The sequence below is a fragment of the Zonotrichia leucophrys genome, chromosome 1 (genome assembly GCF_028769735.1).
Source record: "Zonotrichia leucophrys gambelii isolate GWCS_2022_RI chromosome 1, RI_Zleu_2.0, whole genome shotgun sequence".
Classification (NCBI taxonomy): Eukaryota; Metazoa; Chordata; class Aves; order Passeriformes; family Passerellidae; genus Zonotrichia; species Zonotrichia leucophrys.
In genome coordinates this window covers 112,446,421-112,466,349 of record NC_088169.1, presented here as the reverse complement: position 1 = coordinate 112,466,349, position 19,929 = coordinate 112,446,421, and the positions used below count along the sequence as shown (strand labels likewise).

The 19,929-nt window shown below is 37.3% G+C and overlaps 1 protein-coding gene across 4 annotated transcripts in view; it reads right to left on the bottom strand.

Annotated features, from left to right (window-relative positions):
• The window catches only part of DCAF6 (DDB1 and CUL4 associated factor 6), a 74,090-nt gene that overhangs the window by 2,507 nt on the left and 51,654 nt on the right, over positions 1-19,929 (bottom strand). For 3 of the 4 annotated variants that reach the window (XM_064727782.1, XM_064727799.1, XM_064727808.1), the window contains 6 exons: positions 18,579-18,694; positions 17,767-17,850; positions 17,289-17,598; positions 6,689-6,827; positions 3,577-3,733; positions 2,005-2,093 (listed from right to left, as the gene is read on the bottom strand). In XM_064727782.1, coding sequence (XP_064583852.1) covers positions 2,005-2,093; positions 3,577-3,733; positions 6,689-6,827; positions 17,289-17,598; positions 17,767-17,850; positions 18,579-18,694 — 895 coding nt within the window. The remainder of the gene's footprint in view (positions 1-2,004; positions 2,094-3,576; positions 3,734-6,688; positions 6,828-17,288; positions 17,599-17,766; positions 17,851-18,578; positions 18,695-19,929) is intronic. The other variant, XM_064727791.1, reaches the window with a different exon arrangement.

The window sequence follows — 19,929 nt, the reverse complement described above, 5'->3', positions numbered from 1 at the left end:
CTATCCCACTTCAGGAACATTCTTTAGCTCCATAATTCTTTGTAAACAGAGCTACAGCTTGTCTCTAAATGACTTGAAAGAGCCAGTTCCTACTGTCGCATTTTCAAGGAAAAAAAAATCCACTAATGAATACTTTAATTTCTCTTCCTCATTCCTTCCTCAGGGTACTTCCTTGCCATCCTTCTTTCTTCCTCCATAAATTTTAATCCCACACTGTAGGTTATCCCACCTTTTAGACTATATTCTTTTGTTATCATGAAGTACAAGAATTTCTTTAGGTAGAGACAAGTTATGACCATTTTCAGTCTTTGCTCCCAGATCAGCTGCTGTAAGACAGGAAAATAATGAAATTCTTGTTCTCTCTGAGACTCTTCAAGCCCGTTCCTCTTGTGAGGAACATGTTCTTGCAAATGTTTGCAGTTTCTTCTCCCTTCCCAATCAAAGCACCTCTTTTCTGTCATTCTCACCTGTTTGCCAGGCACTTGGCACAGCTGATCCCTCCCTAACAGGAGCAAACTGAGAAGGCAGCAGGCTGTTCTTTATTCCTCTTTCACCCCATATTTCTGCAGTGCATCATCAATAACCCCCCTGACAACCTGGTGCTGAGGCTTTGTCTCCATTCAGAGGTTTGTCCTCATCCCCACTGTCTTTCCCTATTCACTGAGGTCATGGCCTCTCTCAATTTTAAATACATTTCTGTATCTATATGGAACTTTCCTCAAACACAGTGTTTTCTTCTCAGACTTCCCCCCTTCTCTGGAAAATTCAGTTCAGGTATATTGGACACTTGTTCCAGCCAAACTTAACATGGTGAGAATTATTTTATTGCTATGAACATCTCCTGTCCCCTACATAGGTATGTCAATACAGGGAATAAATTAAAAAACAAAAACCATGTAAAATTACAAACAGCACTGCAGTCAATTCTTCTGAGAGTTCTACATTTTTATTAAAGAAAACATAACTGTCTAAATAATTTGCAATTATTAGAAATAAAGGAAGGGAACTAAAGTATAATAATTAATTTTAGCACACAAGCAATACTTCTAAACCCCAAAGGCTCCAAAACATGTCACGACTAAAGCTGTCACACAATATGCAAGGAAGGGTCTCTTCACTCAGTGCTAAAATAATGGAAAAGGTTCAAAACTCACAAGTGGATGGTTTGGGGTTTTTTTCAAGGGATAAGGGCTGTGTGTTTCTCTTTGTTTAAAATATATTTAGCACTACTACAGAGTAATTAAATTATTTAAAAATGTCCAGTCTTCTCTTTCTGTAGTGCCCAAGAGATTTCACAAAAAAGCCTTCAACCTGACCACCCCATAACCCAATCTGTCCTATAATATTATTTACAGAAAACCATGTAACATTTTGATACATTGTGTTATATAAATCACTCAAATATGATTATTCAGCAGTCAGTTATATGGTCACCCCAGGCCAGTTGCTATATCCAGTTATTGCTCTGAGGGCAACATGAAAATAATGAGTTACATAACTTCACACTGGACTTTTATAACTGATTTGGCTTGCAATGTTTGCTTTATTCCATGAGGTTCCCATGTGCAATCTTAACCTTTAAGTCCCTTTTATGCCACTGAATATTTAATAGGATTGATTTTTGTACTCTGTGCTTTTCTGTATATCCTTGTATTACCTTCAGTTTATTTCCCTCATTTTCCCTTCATTTATTAGTTTAGAGACAGGCACTATGTTCATTTATTAATTCCTGCCAGTTTTCCTTCTATATCTGAGTGTTCACACTTCTTCCAACTCCTTTCATGTACATAATAGCAGATCATGTTATATAATTTCTAGGAGAGCTGAGGAAATGCAAAGTGCCAAGGATATGAAAGTCAGCTGTTCTGAAGGGCAGCTTTTTATTTGTAGCTCATTTGCTGAACATTAAATAACTGTGCTAATTCAATATCAGTAATTTGTACCAGAGGCTTTTATAGAATTAAAGACACAACATTACCATGAAAAAGGAGGAAATGTTCTTACCTCATCTGCAAGTTTTCTGTTAAAAATCTTGGATTCTTCCAGTGGTGACCAAATTTTTATATCATAATCAATACCCGAAGAGGCCAGAACTAGAAGTAAATAACAGTAATTCTAAATTAAATGTGTTATGTTTATTGGTATTTTCTGCTCTTAAAAATATTTCACTTGAAGCATTTATTTGCAAATGTCAGATCTCATTCTGAACAGAGCTTGTAATTACCAAGTCTCCACACGAGGTCTGCTCCATAGATTATTTGTTTTTGAATCTATCTATGTAGATATGAAGAAAACAAATGCAAACAACAAGACTCCTTGTTTAAAATTTGAAAAAAACCACCAAAATATACAAAAGATAGAAGCAAAAAGTAAGAGCAAACCCAGCCACTACTGACCCATTTCTGCTGATAAGTATATGCATTAATAATAAAGCTTTAGAATTTGTAGACCCAGTACAAAGGCAGAACCAAGATAATTTCAAATGTATCTTTGATAATTTCAGTGAATTTAATATAAATTTATTTGATATTTAAATATAAAGATGCAATGGATGTTATTATAAATGAAGTATGAAAAATACGAAAAATTGCAGAACATTCTCTAGATCAATGCATGAAAGCCACTGCAGGAATTAAAATTCCGTGGAAAGCTCTCAGTAACTGGGAAGCTGAACAAGAGTAACTGTCCTAGAAAGAGGATGAGCTCTCTTAGTGGCACCTTCAGAGTGTGACACACTCCAACAAGACATCAGCAAAGCTACAGGGCACTTTGAAAGGTGCTTCCAAAAGGAGTATCCAACTCAGGACATTTACAAGAACTCAATTTCAAAAAAAAAGTTACAAGTTCAAGGCTTGTAGGACAATATTCTATGTTCCCCTAAACTATTTGAAAAACCTCCAGCCTTTTTTAGCATTATTATAACAACTTTACTTGCTAATTTACTAATAGCTGACTCTTACAACACAGCCAGGTAAGCTGTGAAAAAAAACAAACCTCACAAATACTTTCCCTGACTGTGTCAGAGGCTGGAGGATGGTTCAGATTTCCCAGCTAGATGTGATTCCTTCTACTGCTTTGGTCCATCTTTTCTATGAAGGATTTCCTCTAAACACAAATTATTAGGATTTCTGTGAATTTTATTAATTACTCTAAGGAAGACACCCACTTCCACTGCATTTTTTGATTAGAGCCAAGAAGAGACCGGATTCCAATATAATTTCCAAATATTGCTGGCATTTCAGCAACTCCATATTTCCCTCATTTGTGTCATAGAAAACATTTTATGTGTTGAGGGCAGCAAAAAATTGAGATTCTTCTTATTACATCTGACAGTATTTCTATAAATTCTGTGCCAGGAGTATTTGATTTCAATAAATTTTTGAGTAAGGAGGGATTTAAGGGCCAAAGGTCATTAGTAAGAGGCAAAATTAAAAGCACTGTTATCTGAATATTATAAAGGGAAATATGAACAACATCTCACTAATCATTGCATTGCTGTGTTGAGACAGAGTTTAGGACTGAAAGGCTCTAGTGCAGATAAGCTGGATGTGCAGAGAGTGAGAATGCTGCCCTTACTGGGGTCAAAGGGGTGAGGCTGCAGGCAGTTCACCACGTGGTTGTCGGCCTCCAGCAGCATCAGGTGCTCGGCAGTGTGGCGGTCCCAGATGAAAATGTGGCCACAGTCTGAGCCACTCATGACAAAGTTGGATCCCCAAAAGTTGGCTTCCTTTATCTGCAAGAAAAGCAAAGCTTTGTAAGACCCAGCCAGTGAAAAGAGCACACTCCTGTGTCTGTACTAACAGTGCTGCTGAAGGAAAGCTCAGCCCATGCAGAAATGAGATTGAAGAAATTTTAAAGGAAACATTTAAAGAAGAGTGATTTAAAAAATGAGAGTTCAGAAAGTTTTAGATTTCGAGAGCAAAATAGCTGCAAACAGGAAACAAAAGAGAGAGGAGTTGGGGCAGACTGAACAGTATGAAAATAAATATCAGCAGATCTGCCACTTTGTGAAGTCACAGAAATTATACTGAAGACAGGGGTATGCAAAGGAGTTTTTAAGAAAAGTTTGGCCAAGTTAAAGTTTGTGACAGGCTAATTCCTGGGGGAGATTTTCCATTACAGAGAAACAGGAGACAAGACAGAAGCTTGTGAAACCTTCCTCAGAAATCCCTTCTGATTTTACTCAGCATAGGACCTCAAAATAACCATTGTGAAATGATATAAATTTGCTATCCCATGTTCTCTACAGGTGAGAGGCTTGATGGGGTGGCAAAGGGAGAAGGGACATTGCTTCAACAACAGCCAGAAAATTCAGTCACAAGATGTGAGCTGAGAGCTCCCCAACACCCTGGTGTTTGTGCTGCAGGAACAAGCCTGGAAGGCTGAAGTGTAGCCTTGTGTGTAGAACTGTTATTTTGAGAGCCAGCAGTACCTCCTACAAACTCTTTTCATTGACATCCAAGGGGCAAGAGAGGTGCCTGTGCAAGCAGGAGCTGCCTGGGCAGCAGCTTGGATTCACACAGAGCCTTTGCAATGCTGCAAGTTCAGTTTGGCATTTAGGAGTAATTCCAGCATAAGGGACAGAATTTTGAGTTTGAGACTATTTACACAGAATCCTGCTATGAATTATTTTGCAGGTAAGGCTCTAAAGAGAGCCATGCCTGGATCCTTATCTTTCTTTTTGCAGACATCCCTCAGAAAATGCCCTGAAGAGAAGGGCAGAGACGTTGCCTTGCTCTGTGCTTTGCCTCAGCTACATTGATACAGATTCATTAGGAAGTTGAACCATTATGCTGTTAGAAATATGTGGTTTATTTCCAGCATAAGTATGCCCAGGTTTAAATTTCAGGCTTGGTAGATCTTTGTCTATAGAATATGTCCCAATGACTGCAGTCAGTGCAATAAAGTCGTCCTGATGTCTAAAAATAAACCAGAGAGGCTGCATTCCTGTAATGAATTCTGATGTATTAATCTTTCAGCAGCTTTTGTCCTATAGCTCCTTTTAATACATATTTTCATTATCCTGTTACATCTAGATTATCCCAAATAATAAAAAAAAATAATTTTCTATTTTAATTTTCAATCATGACCTCTTCCTGTGTCATGTGTATTCTCTTACTCATACTTCTCAATACTCATAAAACCTAATTTTAGCACCCCAGAAATGAACAGAACTGAAATTCACATTTAAAAATTTTGGTTTTCAAACGTTTCTAAAAGTCACTGTTTTAAAAGCAGGACTATAAAAAATGTAAGATTACCAAATTAAGTTTTTAAAAGTCCATTTGCTTGCATAACTTTAATTCACTATATATGCATATACACACACCCATATATATGTATGTACATGTAAAATACATATATATAAATGGTTCATATAATTGACAACACAACTTGATCCCTGGGCTGCTCAGGTGTGTAGGAAACAAAGCTTTTTAAAGCTCTCTCCTTCATAAATTTGAAAAGGAAAAATCATTAGCTCTTGCCTTGCAGGAATGAGGGCATTACTCAAACCAGCAGATCAAAAAGAAGTTTGCAACCATAGAGACCAACAGGGAAAACAAAATTACATTTTCTTTCATTCTGTGCATTCCTTGCCATAGGTGCTGGTGTGAAACAAGGGCAAAAAGACCAAGAAACCAAACAACAAAATCTCTTAAATAATCTATACAATAACAGCTATGCAGACAGAGATTGAATTAAGCCTGAGATGAATTCACTTTTAGTATCTTTTAACCACAAAGTGCCTGATGCCAGGAATTTTAAACTAATCAGGGTTTGATCAATTCAAATACATTTCTGAAATACAGTGCAGAACTCCTTGTCATTAATCAAAGTGTATTCTAAACCCTGTTGCTTATGTAGACTGAAATATGAATTTAGTCAAGCATTTTCCCCTGTGTAATCAAAGCTATTCACACAAACCCTAGAAAATGGTTTTTTGGGGGTAAAGGGACTACTCCTCTCATCAGCTGCAAAATAACACACCAGCTATTTCTGCAAAATACCACCTAGAACTCAGAACTTCACATCTTCAAAATATTGCAAAAACCAAAAAGAAGAAATAGCAAGGAAAGCAGCATCTGTTTTTCATGCATTATTGCTTTACAAACACAGTAACTGCGTTTTTCTTAAAATACAGGATTTGGTTTGAAAAAGACAAGGCATCTAGTAGCTAAATTATAATTTAATAACTAGCACTCCTTCCTTTTTTTAATTCAGAGATGTTAAGGTTCTTCAGAACTCTGATTTGATCCTGACTTTCCCTTCCAAGCTCTTTAAATGGAAAGATTAAATAATAATTTTGAACAGCATGGAAGGGAAAGCAGGCACATTTTGGGAAGTAGGCACATTTTGGGAGGTAGGCACATTTTATGCCACATAAGCTGAGAGAGAAAATGAAAAAGAAGAAAAAATGAAAAAGAAGAAAAAATGAAAAAGAAGAAAAATACCCTAAATTTTAATGGATGTTAAGAGGAGAGACTCTTAAACTCAGGAGTATTTTAACGCCGTTCACAGTGACACGCGTCACACTAATTTTAATTTTCACAGAGCAGTTCTGTGCCTTCCAAGTGACACAGAAGGCCCAGTGCTTCCAGAGCAGCCCCAGATGCCTTTTTTGGCAGGGCCAGCAGGGGCAGTGCCCTGGGTGAGCCCGTGAAGCCCCAGCCCCAGCCCCAGGCCGTACCATGGTGCGGGAGTTGCGGTGCCCTTTGTAAACCATCTTGATCAGCGGCCGCCGGATGTTCAGCGTCTCCAGCTCCTCCATCTCCTTCCTCTCCTTCCTCCTCCTGAAGAGCTCCTGGATGCGCGCCACAGCGGATCGTCTGTGAGGCAGAGAGAGCAGCACTGAGAGCCCAGGCACTGCCAGGGGCTCCCAAACACCAGCATTAGGCACTCCACCACATTCTCCATCAGCTTGACACAGACATCAGCATCATCCCAACTGTAAAATTACAGACGTGAAGGTTTTCCATCCTGGCTTACAACAAGAGTAGCATGCAAGACAGTGGAATGGCAAGTGATGCCAGGTTTTGTTCCCCCTCCGTAGAACAAACTTCAGCTGCTGGCAAAATTCACATGCTATTTTATTTTCATCCTCCACCCATACTGAGGTAGCAAAATTCTGTAGTGGAAAAAAAAAAATCTATGCCAGAACAGAAGTTTTTAAATTTTAAAAAGCCATTAATGATCTAACGTGTCTCTCAGTCTGATTTGGTTTTTCATAAGATCAAATTTTTTTTTCAAAAAAATCTATGCCAGAACAGAAGTTTTTAAATTTTAAAAAGCCATTAAGGATCTAATGTGTCTCTCAGTATGATTTGGTTTTTCATAAGATCAAAACTTTTTTTCAAAAAATCTATGCCAGAACAAAAGTTTTTAAAAAGCCATTAATGATCTAACGTGTCTCTCAGACTGATTTGGTTTTTCATAAGATCAAAATTTTTTTTCAAAAAAATCTATGCCAGAACAGAAGTTTTTAAAAAGCCATTAAGGATCTAATGTGTGTCTCAGTGTGATTTGGTTTTTCATAAGATTTTGTCCAATGTATTTCTTGTCAGTATTCCTCTATGAAAAGATTCAAGATTTAGACAGCTTTTAAAAAGTTCCTACTAAGGAAAAGATGATTTGATATCAATTATTGGAGCACCTATCCTATATGACAGCAGTAAGGTTTACAGCTGGAGATTTCCTAAAATAACAGAGGAAAAAACAGAAGCCAAATTATGTAATTTGTTTTGTGAATGTTTAATTCCAGGAACTTAATTTTTTATTAATCTGTGAACAGACCTTGGTGTCAAATTTTTCCTGTTTAGCTGTTCAGTTTGCAGATCCCCATAATTCTAGCTGTGACCAGATAGTCACATCTCAGTTCTTTTTCTTCTGTCATTCCTTGTCATTATTAGCTTTGAGGTCCTGAACAAAGTCCAAGGGGAATGCCACTCTCAAGAAGAAGCAGGTACAGATTTTAGCAGAATGCAAGAGTGAAATTATCACAGCAATTTATATCATCCTAAAAATTAAACTGATTCAGGAACCTTACTATACTGCTGCCCAAAAGTAACTTGAATTTGTTTCTAAATAATGTTTTCCAATGTTTTAGTCACTGAACCTGGAGACTCCAGCAGCAAGTCCTCTACTCCAGAAAAAAACCCCACCAGATCTAGCTCATCACTAATTCTCTCAGCCAGTGATCTGCTTAGATTTTTGTCCAAGTTTTTGACACAATTGAAAGTTGCACCAAAAAGTTAAAGGTGAAATCAATATTATGCTACAGCTAAGCGAAGGAGAATGAATGTAAGTCATTAATGCAAATTTATTTACTATAAAAACAAATAAACCAACGAACCACACACTGTTTTACTAAGACTGATCACCTAATACAGCTAAGCTTTCAAAATAAATTTTAATACTTTTTTATAGAAACCAGAAGAGTTTTGAAAGCACCAGCCAACAGATCCACTTAACAGTGTGCTATGTATTATAATAAATTTCTCAGATGTTTGCCTAGCAAACAGCACCAGAAAAAGTAGACTACTACTACTTTGTTGGTGAGAGTTTTCTATCCTTTCAATCCCCAGACAATTTCCTGGTTCATCTTTTTTATACTACAGTAAATAAACACACTATTTTTATTTGTATTTTTTAGTTATTCCTTATAATATGCCAACTTTGAACTTTAATCTTTAACAGATTTAAGAGAGTTCTTCACAACATCTTCATACAACAGAGGAGTAAAAAAAAAGCCTTTGTTCTTTATCTACTGTGCTTTAAAGATCACTGAGTTATTCTCCTCACCAGTTTGCTTCTACATAAAGGAAAAAGGGTGACAGACACATGATAGGCTGCATCAAACACTTACAGAAACTTCATTCTTTGTGCAGATTTGGGGTTTACTTGCTTTTAAAAAAAAGATGGGGTTTTTGTGAGAAAGCAAAAGCATCTATCATTTACTGTGGTTCCTTTTGGTAATTTTGGTGCATTTATTTCCCTAAATTAATTAAAGATGTGCAGTGAAGAGGCTGGGAAGTTAAACATCATTAGGACTGAGAGAGCAGTAGACTTGTCCAGCTGTTTCAGAAGGGTTACTTGCTGGACAGCAGTTACAGGCCTTGGGATTAGAAGATGATATTAAAGTAGCTAATTGGTAAAGCAAAGTAGTTTCTTGCACAATTTTTCATCCAAACATCTCTATGAAAATTGATCTCCTCCTCTCCATTTCCCTAGGCTGAAATATGCAGACATTACAAAAAAACCTCAATACTACTCAGCAATCAGAATCATGCATTTTTAAATAAGAGCAGAAGCACAGAAGCAATTTTTGGTTAAAACTGTCTTTCAACTAAATGGAGCTCTGAATTTAACCTCCTCATTTGGGGCCTCATTTCAAAAGGCAGGAGTGGATTTCTATTTAGTTTCCTTGGAAGCCAATGATTACCTTCACCAGGGAGAAGGCAGCCAAGCACACACAGCTGTCATACTGGGATTGAGCCTTGCAGAAAGCAAGAACATGGCAGAGGCAAGTCTGCTCCAGAAAACATAAACATGAGCCCAATTTAGTGACATTTCAGAAGAAAGATCATTACAGGAAAAAACATTACAGGAAAAACCCCTCTCTCTGAGATAACTACAGATTTTCTAGAATTATTTTTAAGTCATACACGTGCAAGAATTTTAAAATCTGACATAGCTCTTTTCATTTGTATTTGTGATGAGCAATTCCTGCCTTTGCCAACACAAACACAGAAGCAGCCTCATCACTTGGAGCATCAGTGGGTACAGAAGTGTGCTGTGCAATTTGAACTGCTCTGAGGTCAGCTTGAGCTGAGCCTGGCTGAGAGCTGCTGCTTCCCTTCCACTGCTCTTCCAAGCACAAAATGTCAGACAATGGAATTTAACACATTGAGTTGGCTCTCCTCAGGCAACCCCATCAATGGGAACAGCTCTAGGAAGTATTCACAGAGCACTGCTTTTCCCCTTATGATCAGCTAGGTTTAAAGCCCTCAAAGTTAATAGTTGTAATTAATTATCAAAAGTCCATTTAAATTAAGCCCGAGATTAATGGAGTAGGGATTCAGAAGTGAAGCCATATTTTTTTACTTAAACATAGGTTCAAGATAGGCAAACAAAAAAACAAACCCACAAAAATTCTGTGATGCAAACTGATTCACAGCTATATATTATAAATGGAGAAAAATGGAAAATATGCATACACATAAGCTAAGTCTGAAAATATAGAAGTTGTCACATAGGGTGTTTTCTGTATATTTAGAAGTTCTGAAAAAAAATTCTGTTTTTTAAAAACAAGAATCTGTACAATTTGCACAATTATATACCTGGTTTGTTTGTTAAAGGACAATAATGCAGTGGCTGCCATAAAACTCATCTGGTGCCTGAGATAACCCTGCTTCTTCCAAACACCATTATCCAGGCCGATAATGGTCAGTCTCCTGAGCTCAGCTCACGTCTCCCTGCTTCCTTGCTCCATCCCTCCTGTCTCTGCTCTGCACTGAATATTGAGCTCAGTATTGATTCCTTCAGGACTGAGGATTTTTTTCATTTCCCAGGTTTCCAAATGTACTCACACAGAGACAAACCTGGTCTATCTATTTTTCATAGTAGACAGCTTTGGGCTGGAAGGGACCTTAAAGATCATCCCCCTAAGCCCCTTCCAGGGACAGAGAGATTTTCCACTGGACCAGTGCTGAGGACCACAAACCCTGATTCCTTCTCTTGAGCTCTCTGATGTTAACATCTTATTTTTTATGCACTCTTGTTGCCACCTTCTCCTTTGCACTGTTTTCCCTATCCAAAACAATTGCAGAGAACCTAAGGCTTATAACCATTAACTTAGATCTTATTTCTCCAGTGCCTCATGGTCATTTGGACAATGCTGTCAGGCACATGGTGGGATTCCTGGGGGTGTCCAGTTGAGTTGGACTCACTTCTGGGTCCTTTCCAACTCAGGGCATTCCATGATCCTGATATTATTTGTGTGTGTATCTAAACTACAGCAGCAAACCTTGATCCAGGTCTGGCATTTCTTCATTGATCCTGTAAAGGAATCCAGGTGCCAGCTACCACTGATCTGCCCAAGAATTCCAAAGGCTTGTCTTAACCACCATATTAAAATAGATTCCTTGACTAAATGCCAACATTTGATTATATTTCTGATATTGATGACTTCCTTTAGGAGCCTCTGAACCTGTGGAAGAGATTTACTGCTGCTGTCAAATTTCAAGCATTAAGACAGCTCAACACCAAAGGCAAAACCATCCTGTTAACAGCACACTGACACTACCCCTAAAACCCAAGTTATTTCACCGTTGATCATACAAAACCAAATGTTTACTGTAATGTCCTCCTAGGTAATTCCCCAGCTTTCAAACACAATCAATGTTTAAACTATTCTCAGTTACAAAACATTTAAAAATTTTCACCTGATATGCTGATGAATGATGATGAAAAGCAGAGAAAAAAGACTGATAAAACATTCTATGCTGAATGCATCATTTATTTTATATTAAATTTATAGCAATATGAAACTAATTCCCCTGGGCTGTGCTGAAGAGCTAAAGAACTCCTTGGTAAGCATGCTGAATATAGAAAGAATGCCTATTGTAAAATTGCAAGTACAAACAGCAAAGATTCCTGAACCTCTAAGAAAGCTGACGAGTTAAATCCAGGTATTCCAATTGCAGCTAAGATGAAAATATAAGACAAAGAAATACAGATCTGCACCATTTTCCTGGAGGCATTTAAAATAGAGGACTCAGGCTAAGTATTTTATGGAACCTTATCCTGCACCTTTGCCTTTTCAGACACAGAAAGCCAAAATGTTCATTTTCATCATTGTAACAACTTTGGGCCATTTCCCCTCTAGATGGCCTCTGGCTGGAATCACAGCAGAAAGTTTCTCCCTCTTACAGCATGTGGCCAAACACAATTACCCAAATTGCCTTATATGTTCTTACAACTGCTTCCCTCAAGTATTTCAATGAAGAATATGAGATCAAGTGATTTTTTTTCATTTAACTTCATTAAAAGCAATATAGTATAAAATTTAGCATCTATCTTTCTAAATGTGTATAACCCAGTATAGCTCTAATAATTATGCTTAGTTCCATAATCTTGTTCAGGCAAAAAATATAAATGGTTTTTGATCCATGTAGTCTTATATTTTTGTCCAGAACTGGATGTTCTCTACTACCAGACAAAGCAAGTCAGCAGTAGCCCATGCAAATAGAACTCGTTCCTCAGCAGCTCAATTAAAAAAAAATAAAAGGAATATTTCTTTTCACAAGCTACACACTTCTCAAATTCCATTAATTTCTATGGCACACGATAAAAATGTTAATAGGTTGTAAAATGTATACACTGCCATTTCTTTTCAATTTCCATGCAACACATGCAGCTAAATATAACTCAAGCAATATGCTCTGTAATTCATAGCATTTGAAGTACAGCAATTCTTAAAATGCCAGTTAGATATGAAAAACCAGAACCTGATAAATCCAAAATATGGCAATAAAAAGGAGGAGGGGAGGAATAAAATAATTAATTACCTCATTATTCTATCACCTATCGCTGTTCCTCTGATATTATATCTAGTAAAGGGAATAACAACTGAAGTCATTCACAAATGCTAGGCACCATGTTTTTCAAAGGTTAGCATCTCTTACAAAATGTGCTCTATGAATTCCAACTGAGAAGGCTCCTTCCCAGTGTATGAGTCAGTATATGAGACTACTTGTATTTCAGCAAAAATAGTATTCAGATTATATAACAGCACACAAAGTAAAGGTATAAAATGCAGTAATTCTTCATAGATCACAGCAGCTGTATCATCATTTCCATTTTACATTTGTATTTCTTTAATTTTAACCTTAGTTAAAGCTAGTTGTAGCTTTTTCCAGGCTTAGCCTCCGCCCCCAGATCAACTTCAAAGTCCAGACAAAATTAATTCAGTCATTTAAGTAGGAAATCAGCCCTCAGAGAGCTGTTTTGACTAATTTGTAAAAATTAAGATCAATCAATTAAAAACTGCACTCTCTGTGTATGAAGAACATTTTGCACAGATTTTTTTTTTCCCTCTCCCACAGATTACAAGGTACCACCCTCTGTTTGAACTAAATTTACTGGATTCAGGAAGTTTTAAAGAAGAAATGCCCTTGCATATGTCCAGACTGAAAGACCTGCACATGTTGTCTTATTTGTCAGACAAGGCACCTTTTCCTGGGGATTCTCTAAAATACACAGGAGGTTATTTACTCTGATGAGTATCTAGCTAAACTGCTCTGCTGTACAAAAGAGGTTTTAAATTTTTTTTCATTTTAGAATATTCTGCGTGCTGCCTAATCCATTTTGTTTAAAAGAGCATGCATTGACTGGCCCAACAACATGAAAAAATGAAATAACTGCTTAGCTTCTTCTAGTCACTTGTGAAGACCATTCCAGTGATATCAGTGGTTACAGAAATGCTGCTGAAAAAGAGTCAGATCTCACATTCTCAATTATTTCTTGTAAAGAAATGTCCTTCTGTGTCAAAACTCTTCCTAGCTGACTCCTAGTCACCATGCAGCTGACTTAGCCAATCAATCTAAGGATCATGGTATTTCTCCACATTTTGGTGCTACTCTTTAAAGTTCTTTTCAAAAATATTAAAGCAGGTGCAGACTTTGCCCAGTCCTTCCTGGTAGCCCAGTTTCAGGTTAGTTGGTGAGAAACGACCAATTCTCATTATGTTTTGAGATTATAAGTATCCACAATATGAGATTATTTGAGAAAAATATCAAACCCTCAGCTTGAAAACATTACAACTACAAATAATATTCAAATAATGGAAGTCTTGTACAATTAGATTTGCAAAATAAACAATATTTTTAAATAAATCTGAAATCTACATCCATCTTAGTAAAATTAAGGTGAGATGCAGCAGGAATTTCTCAATTTAATTAGATCTCTGTTTAACAGAGCTATCAGAAGGGTAACTCTGCCACTTTTTTCCTTAAGAGGAAGCTACAGATCATAATTTCAGAATACAGAATCAGAAATCTAGCCTTCTGTTTCAGTGGAGAAAACTGTACTTCAAGTGGGAAAATGACTCAGACAGATTTCTTTATCTGAATTTCTCCACCTGTAGAATATTCTGCTCAATGTAAACAAGAGCTATTTGGTTTATGAGAAAACACAGCCTAAAGAAAAACAAATTGATTGCAGATAAAACCAATAATGCTACATATTGGAAAAGGCTTATTAGTCAAACATTTTTTTCATTCTGTCTCAGTAGGCTACAACAATCTTTTTAAAAATTTTTTGTCCTCTAGAAAAATGAAACTTTTTTTCTTCATTACACAAAATATGTTCACAAAAGGTAGATTATTGCAGCCTAGTCTTTCTTCTTCAGGAAAAAAAAAAAAACACAGCAAAACCAAACTAAACCAAACCCACAACAAAAAAGACCAAAGCAGCTCCCCCTAAGTATTCTACAGAGAAAAAAAATTTACTTTATTACTCAGATATTAATGCCATTAATTATCTTATAAGATGACACATTGGAAAGTAAAGTATTAGATAAACTTGGAAAAAAGTGAGATTTAGTAAAGGAATTGTTAGATAACACAATTTACTGAGTGAGGAAAGAGAAAAGAAGCCTGCAGAAAGCATCCTGGAGGAGTGGAACCCCAGACTTGCAGGCAATTGTGTGCCCTGTATTGCTACTGGTCCTTGAGCAGGGTGTAGGAATGGAATCATGCAGCACATTGAGGGTAGGGAACTTATTAATGAGGGGACTGTAGGGCCTTGAGAAAATCAGCAGCATAAAACTGAGTTATACACCTCTGAGCTTCCTTCTGGTGAAAGGGAACACTCATCAATTAGGAATGACAAAGTAGGGAAGAGTGCAGGGTGTGCCTGACCACGAGCCCCCACTGGAGCAGTGACAGGCAAGAGAGGAGGAGGACTCAGCCCCAGCTCATTGTGCTCACAGAATCCTCCCCAGACCCAGAGTAACAACCACAGAATTACTCCAGCAAAACCCAAACAGTGCAGGGGGCTGGGCTGCCACATTCAGGCAAAAAGTGAAACATGAAGAGGAGACAGAAGCCAGCATGATGGCAGGAAACCCATGAATTTTTACTGCAAAGAGTGAAAAAAACTTGGCACTCAGTCTAAGGAGACAAAACCTAAAAATGGACAGGATGAGCATCATTCAATGATGAGCACTGAGTGTAAAAATTTATTTCAATCAAAACAGAATGTTAGCACAGAACAAAATGACCAATTTTAGTTCATGTACACCCAAGGTAGCAGCAATGCTTTGAGTTAGCTTCCTACTCATTAAGGGACATGGGGGATTTTATATAAATTTGATCAGTTTGTGAAAGGGATTTTAGGTTATAACAACTGCCATGGTACTACTAGAGAGAACTTCCAGTTCCTTTCACTCTAATATGAGATATAAATACTAAGAGGCCTTAGAGCTATAGCTTTTAGGACCATCAGTGTCTGCTTCCCTTCTGAAAATCCAAATTCCTTTGAGCACACACAGGATGTCTTACTTTTCCTTAGTATCTCAGAGTGCATTTGGAAACTCCTGAAACCTGAAGAATAAGGAGGGAATGTAATGCTCAGTAGCTGAACTGGAAACCTTCACTGCTTGCACACACACAAAAGCAGAACAAAATTATCTGGTCAGGCATTAAACCTGAGCAATGAAAGCCTACAGAAAATCCTAAACCAACTGACTATGAAGCAACTTTTTTCAGATTTTATTTGGGGGAAGAATAAGGGAGCAGGGGACTGCATAAAGGATTTTAATGATATCATTCATTTGGCTGAATGATCTTTCCTAGGAGATAAATTTAAACTGTTACAGGAAAAAAATCTCACTGCACAGAGAGGAAAGGAAGCATGTCAGATAAATTGTAACTTCATTTAGGATGTCCCCACTAGTAGGAAATTGTAACAGCTGTGTGATACCTGCAAGTGTAATTCTTTTCACATTGCTACAGAAACTATTACATTGTAGAGACAACATGGTGCATGGAGGGAAGCTATGAATCCTGCTTGAAAATGGAGATGGGATTAAAATTACAGGGCTTTTCACAGCTTGCTCTTCAATCACTGGATCATAATGAACATTGGCTCTGCAGGGGAAAATATTTCTGCCATTCCATATCTGCCTACAAAAACTTAGTACTGCATGGAAAGTTAATGGGTTAAGACAGAATCTGTGTATATTGCCTCCTTCATAAAAACTGTCATTTAGTGAGCAGAATTACTTGTGCTTTGTAATAAACAACCACTGACTGTTCTTTTTGCCACTACTGACAATGTGCTGGCTTACTATTTCTATTTTAATTGCAAATTATTCAAAACCTTCTCTAGAAACAGCTATTAAATTCTTCCTGATTTCCTAATGAATATATATTGTAAATTCCTGTGAAGAATCTTCATTGCTAGCATAAGAAATTAATAGCACTGTCTTTGAACAGGAGTACAGCAAAGGTATGTGACATGAGGTTAAATTACATCTACAGCTAGTAAAGAGGTATTGTGTGAAGTCTAACAACAGAAATGTTGCTTAAATATTTTTATAGTTTTGAAATTAGTGAAGAAAGGTATTAAACCAAAAATAGCAAATTGAGGGTTCAGTTTACTGAATGATCAAACAAGTATGTACAGCTCTTCATATAAAAAAAGCACAAAGCTTACTAAATGCATGTTTTATTCATGGCAACAGCTAGTCTACCTTTTTTTAACTGACATACATAGTAATATTTAATAACCAACAAAAGGAAAAGGATTACAGTTTCTCTTTCAGAGAAAAAGAAGAATGAAAAATTGAACACATCCATTTTAATATATGTACTGCAAACACACCATTGCTGCACAAGAGCGGTTAAAAGCTCTTGCTTTGCCAGAATAAGAACACCTAAAGTACAACTGAAAGTGATGGTCCCTGTCCCCAAATCTATGAACTTTCTATACGTATGACTAGATATGCAAATACTTAGCACTGAGGTATTCAGCAGGCAAGAGATCAGCATAAGCAGGTATTAGATCTGCAAGAGCCTTCCTGGCTTGCAGGGAAAATGCAGCTGTACAAATCTTACACATAGGCAAATTACACTCAGCCATCAAGCTCTTGGCCAGTTGTCAAAGAACAACTTGAAGGATATGAGGGCTGAGTTTCTCCATCTTTCATTCAAAGCAATGAACAAGAAAAGCTAAAGGAAAACAAAAAGCAAGAAGCATTTGCCAAGCAGAGCAGGTGTTGGCCTCACCTGTGGCCAGGGCCTCCCCGATACCTGGCCCCGGGGATGAGGACGGGGTCGTCGTCGCTGTCGTCGGTTTCCTGCAGCGCCGAGCTCCGCGTGGAGGCGTCGTCCGGAGCCGCCGGCCCCGAGGGCTCCGCCTGCGCCTGGGGCTCCTCGCTGCCCACGGGGCTGGGGGCACTGGGGTCGCTGCTCTGGCTGCACAGGGCTTGGTGTGCCCCCTGCTCGCTGGAGCCTTCTTCCTCTGCGTTCCCAGACACAGCATCGGGTTTTTCTGCTTGAATTCCGGAGTGCTCAGGAGCAGCTTTATCTGATGCTGCTGAAAAGCAAATATTGGGGAAAACAAGTCTCAATAACAACTATAGTCTATTTTAGAAATGGTCAGCAAAGTTAAATTATGCAAACTGAGTTCATATTTCATTCTCTACTTCTTCTTGTAACTACTTGAAAGAGTACAGATACATACTTGCTATGTACAGATACCTACTTGCTTCTGCTGTCTCTGCAGCTTCATCTGTATCTTTCAGCTCTTCAGCACTTGCATCTTCCTTGAGAGATTCATCAGAATCCCCTAAATTAAGCAATTTAATGGTAAAGCACATGATTTCAATTAGATGCACATCTATAATGTAAGCAAGTCTAAACAACACCAGCACTCCCAGAAGAAACCAATCCAAGCAATCCACTCCAAAGTCAATGTCTCTACTGAAATCTCAGCTATCAGTCACATAAAAATCAGTATATATAAACCTATCTAGTTGACCAGGTCAACACACTAACTAAGAAAAATGTAGTAATTTCTTGTTCCTTAATGTATTTAACAGCCTATACTATGAGAACTTAAGCAGCAAAAATAGCATTTGTACTCTTAATACAGACACTAACTATTATTTCTGAAGACAAATGAAGTTATCAGTCTATTAAAAGGGATTTTTTTTGGTATTTTTCTGGAGGTAGTCATTTGACTTCACTGCACTTTTGGCAATGAACTGAGCAAGACAACACATTTAATAAAACACAGTGAAAGCTTGAAGGAAATGTAACAGAATTCCAAGCAATCATTTATGACTGCAAAGTGCAGTTGTTCTATTTTCCTATACAAATCGAGGCACAATATCCCCTAAGAAGAATAATGTTTTTAGAACTAAAGACAATGTAAGTTAATGTTTATATTTATTATAGCTATCTCAGGTTAATGTCTTCTTTCCTAAAAAATTCATGCTTTATTACGGCAATGGGAGTCAGGGACATAGAGGGCAGAATTTTTGCCTTAGCATTAGAAATCCCAATGTTTCTTACTTGTTTCTTCCCCATCAGGCCCTGATTCATCCAAAGCTTTTGTTTTTACAGAGTCTTCTTGGCCTTCAGTTTTGCAATGACTTCCACTCCCTCTAGAGCTTGAATTTATGCTGCTCCTGGCAACATAACATGGAAAAAGAAAATCATTTAGGATCATGTAAATACACAAATAAATAAATAAGATCATTTCAACAGCACAGCCTGACCAACATTATCTATCTCACTGCAGTAAAGTCAGAGCTCCTGGCAGCAGCTACAAGCAATTCTCAGCAATTTCAAAATTCTCTCTTATTGTGTCCATTGCCTCATCCCACACAATTCCTCTGCATCACAGAACCTGGTTCTCTCCTTCCTATCTTTTTCTTTTACCTTTAAAGAATATTGTCATTGCTTTTCCAAATATTGTAAGGATTTGGTTTATTTCAGTATTTGCACACTTTTTAGAAGTATAAATAATCAGAGATCATCTTATTAGAGGTATGACAAGCTATCAACTGAGCACTAATAAATGTTATTTCATTCAATTAAAAATTTGATTCAGATAAAAGTCTCCAGGCCCTTCAACTCTAATTATCATTCCTGTACCTTTCAAAGTATGGACTGTCAGTTCTCAAAGTTTTGTTATTTCTCAAGATTCACTATAAGCTGGTATTTGACATTTACTCCCCATTCATGCTTAGATAATTATTGTGGGACACCATTTTCTCTTTACAATATGGAAAACAAATCCTCAGGAAATATGTAAAATGTTGTGCTGAATGTCACTGAAATTCATGTTTTTAGACTCTAGCAAAGACTTTCAGGAAATGAGGTCTTGTTGCTGAGCTTTCTAATGTGATGTGGCCTAAAACTCAGGCAAATCATTGGACAAAAGCAGAATTATAAGCATGATTCTCAATAATTTAGAGTGTCTCTTTACAAATATCTTCTGACTTGTGGATGTTATTAGCAAATATTTAATATGCTACATTGCTAGAAGCAGCACAGATCATGCTTAGTTGAGATTCTTGAGAATTCAGTCTAGACTTCAGGAATTTTATGTCTTATGTTAAATCAGAGCTTTTACTCTTTTTGATGAGCAATATTCTGTGTATTCATTGCTGTACTGGATTTGGAAGCTGTAGGAAAAATTTTGTTAACCCTTTCAGTATTTCTTCTAAATCCAGAATTTTCAGCATTGCTTCTGAATGGCCAGAGAAGAAGGATGCTGCTAGACACCAGGTGGAGGATTTTTGCTATGTTAAGTCTCATCTCTCTATAAACCTTATCACAGCCTAAGCAGTAAAATATTTTTTTGACTTGTAGGATTTAAATGTCTTCCTCTATTTCATTTTCACAACTTCCAAATCTC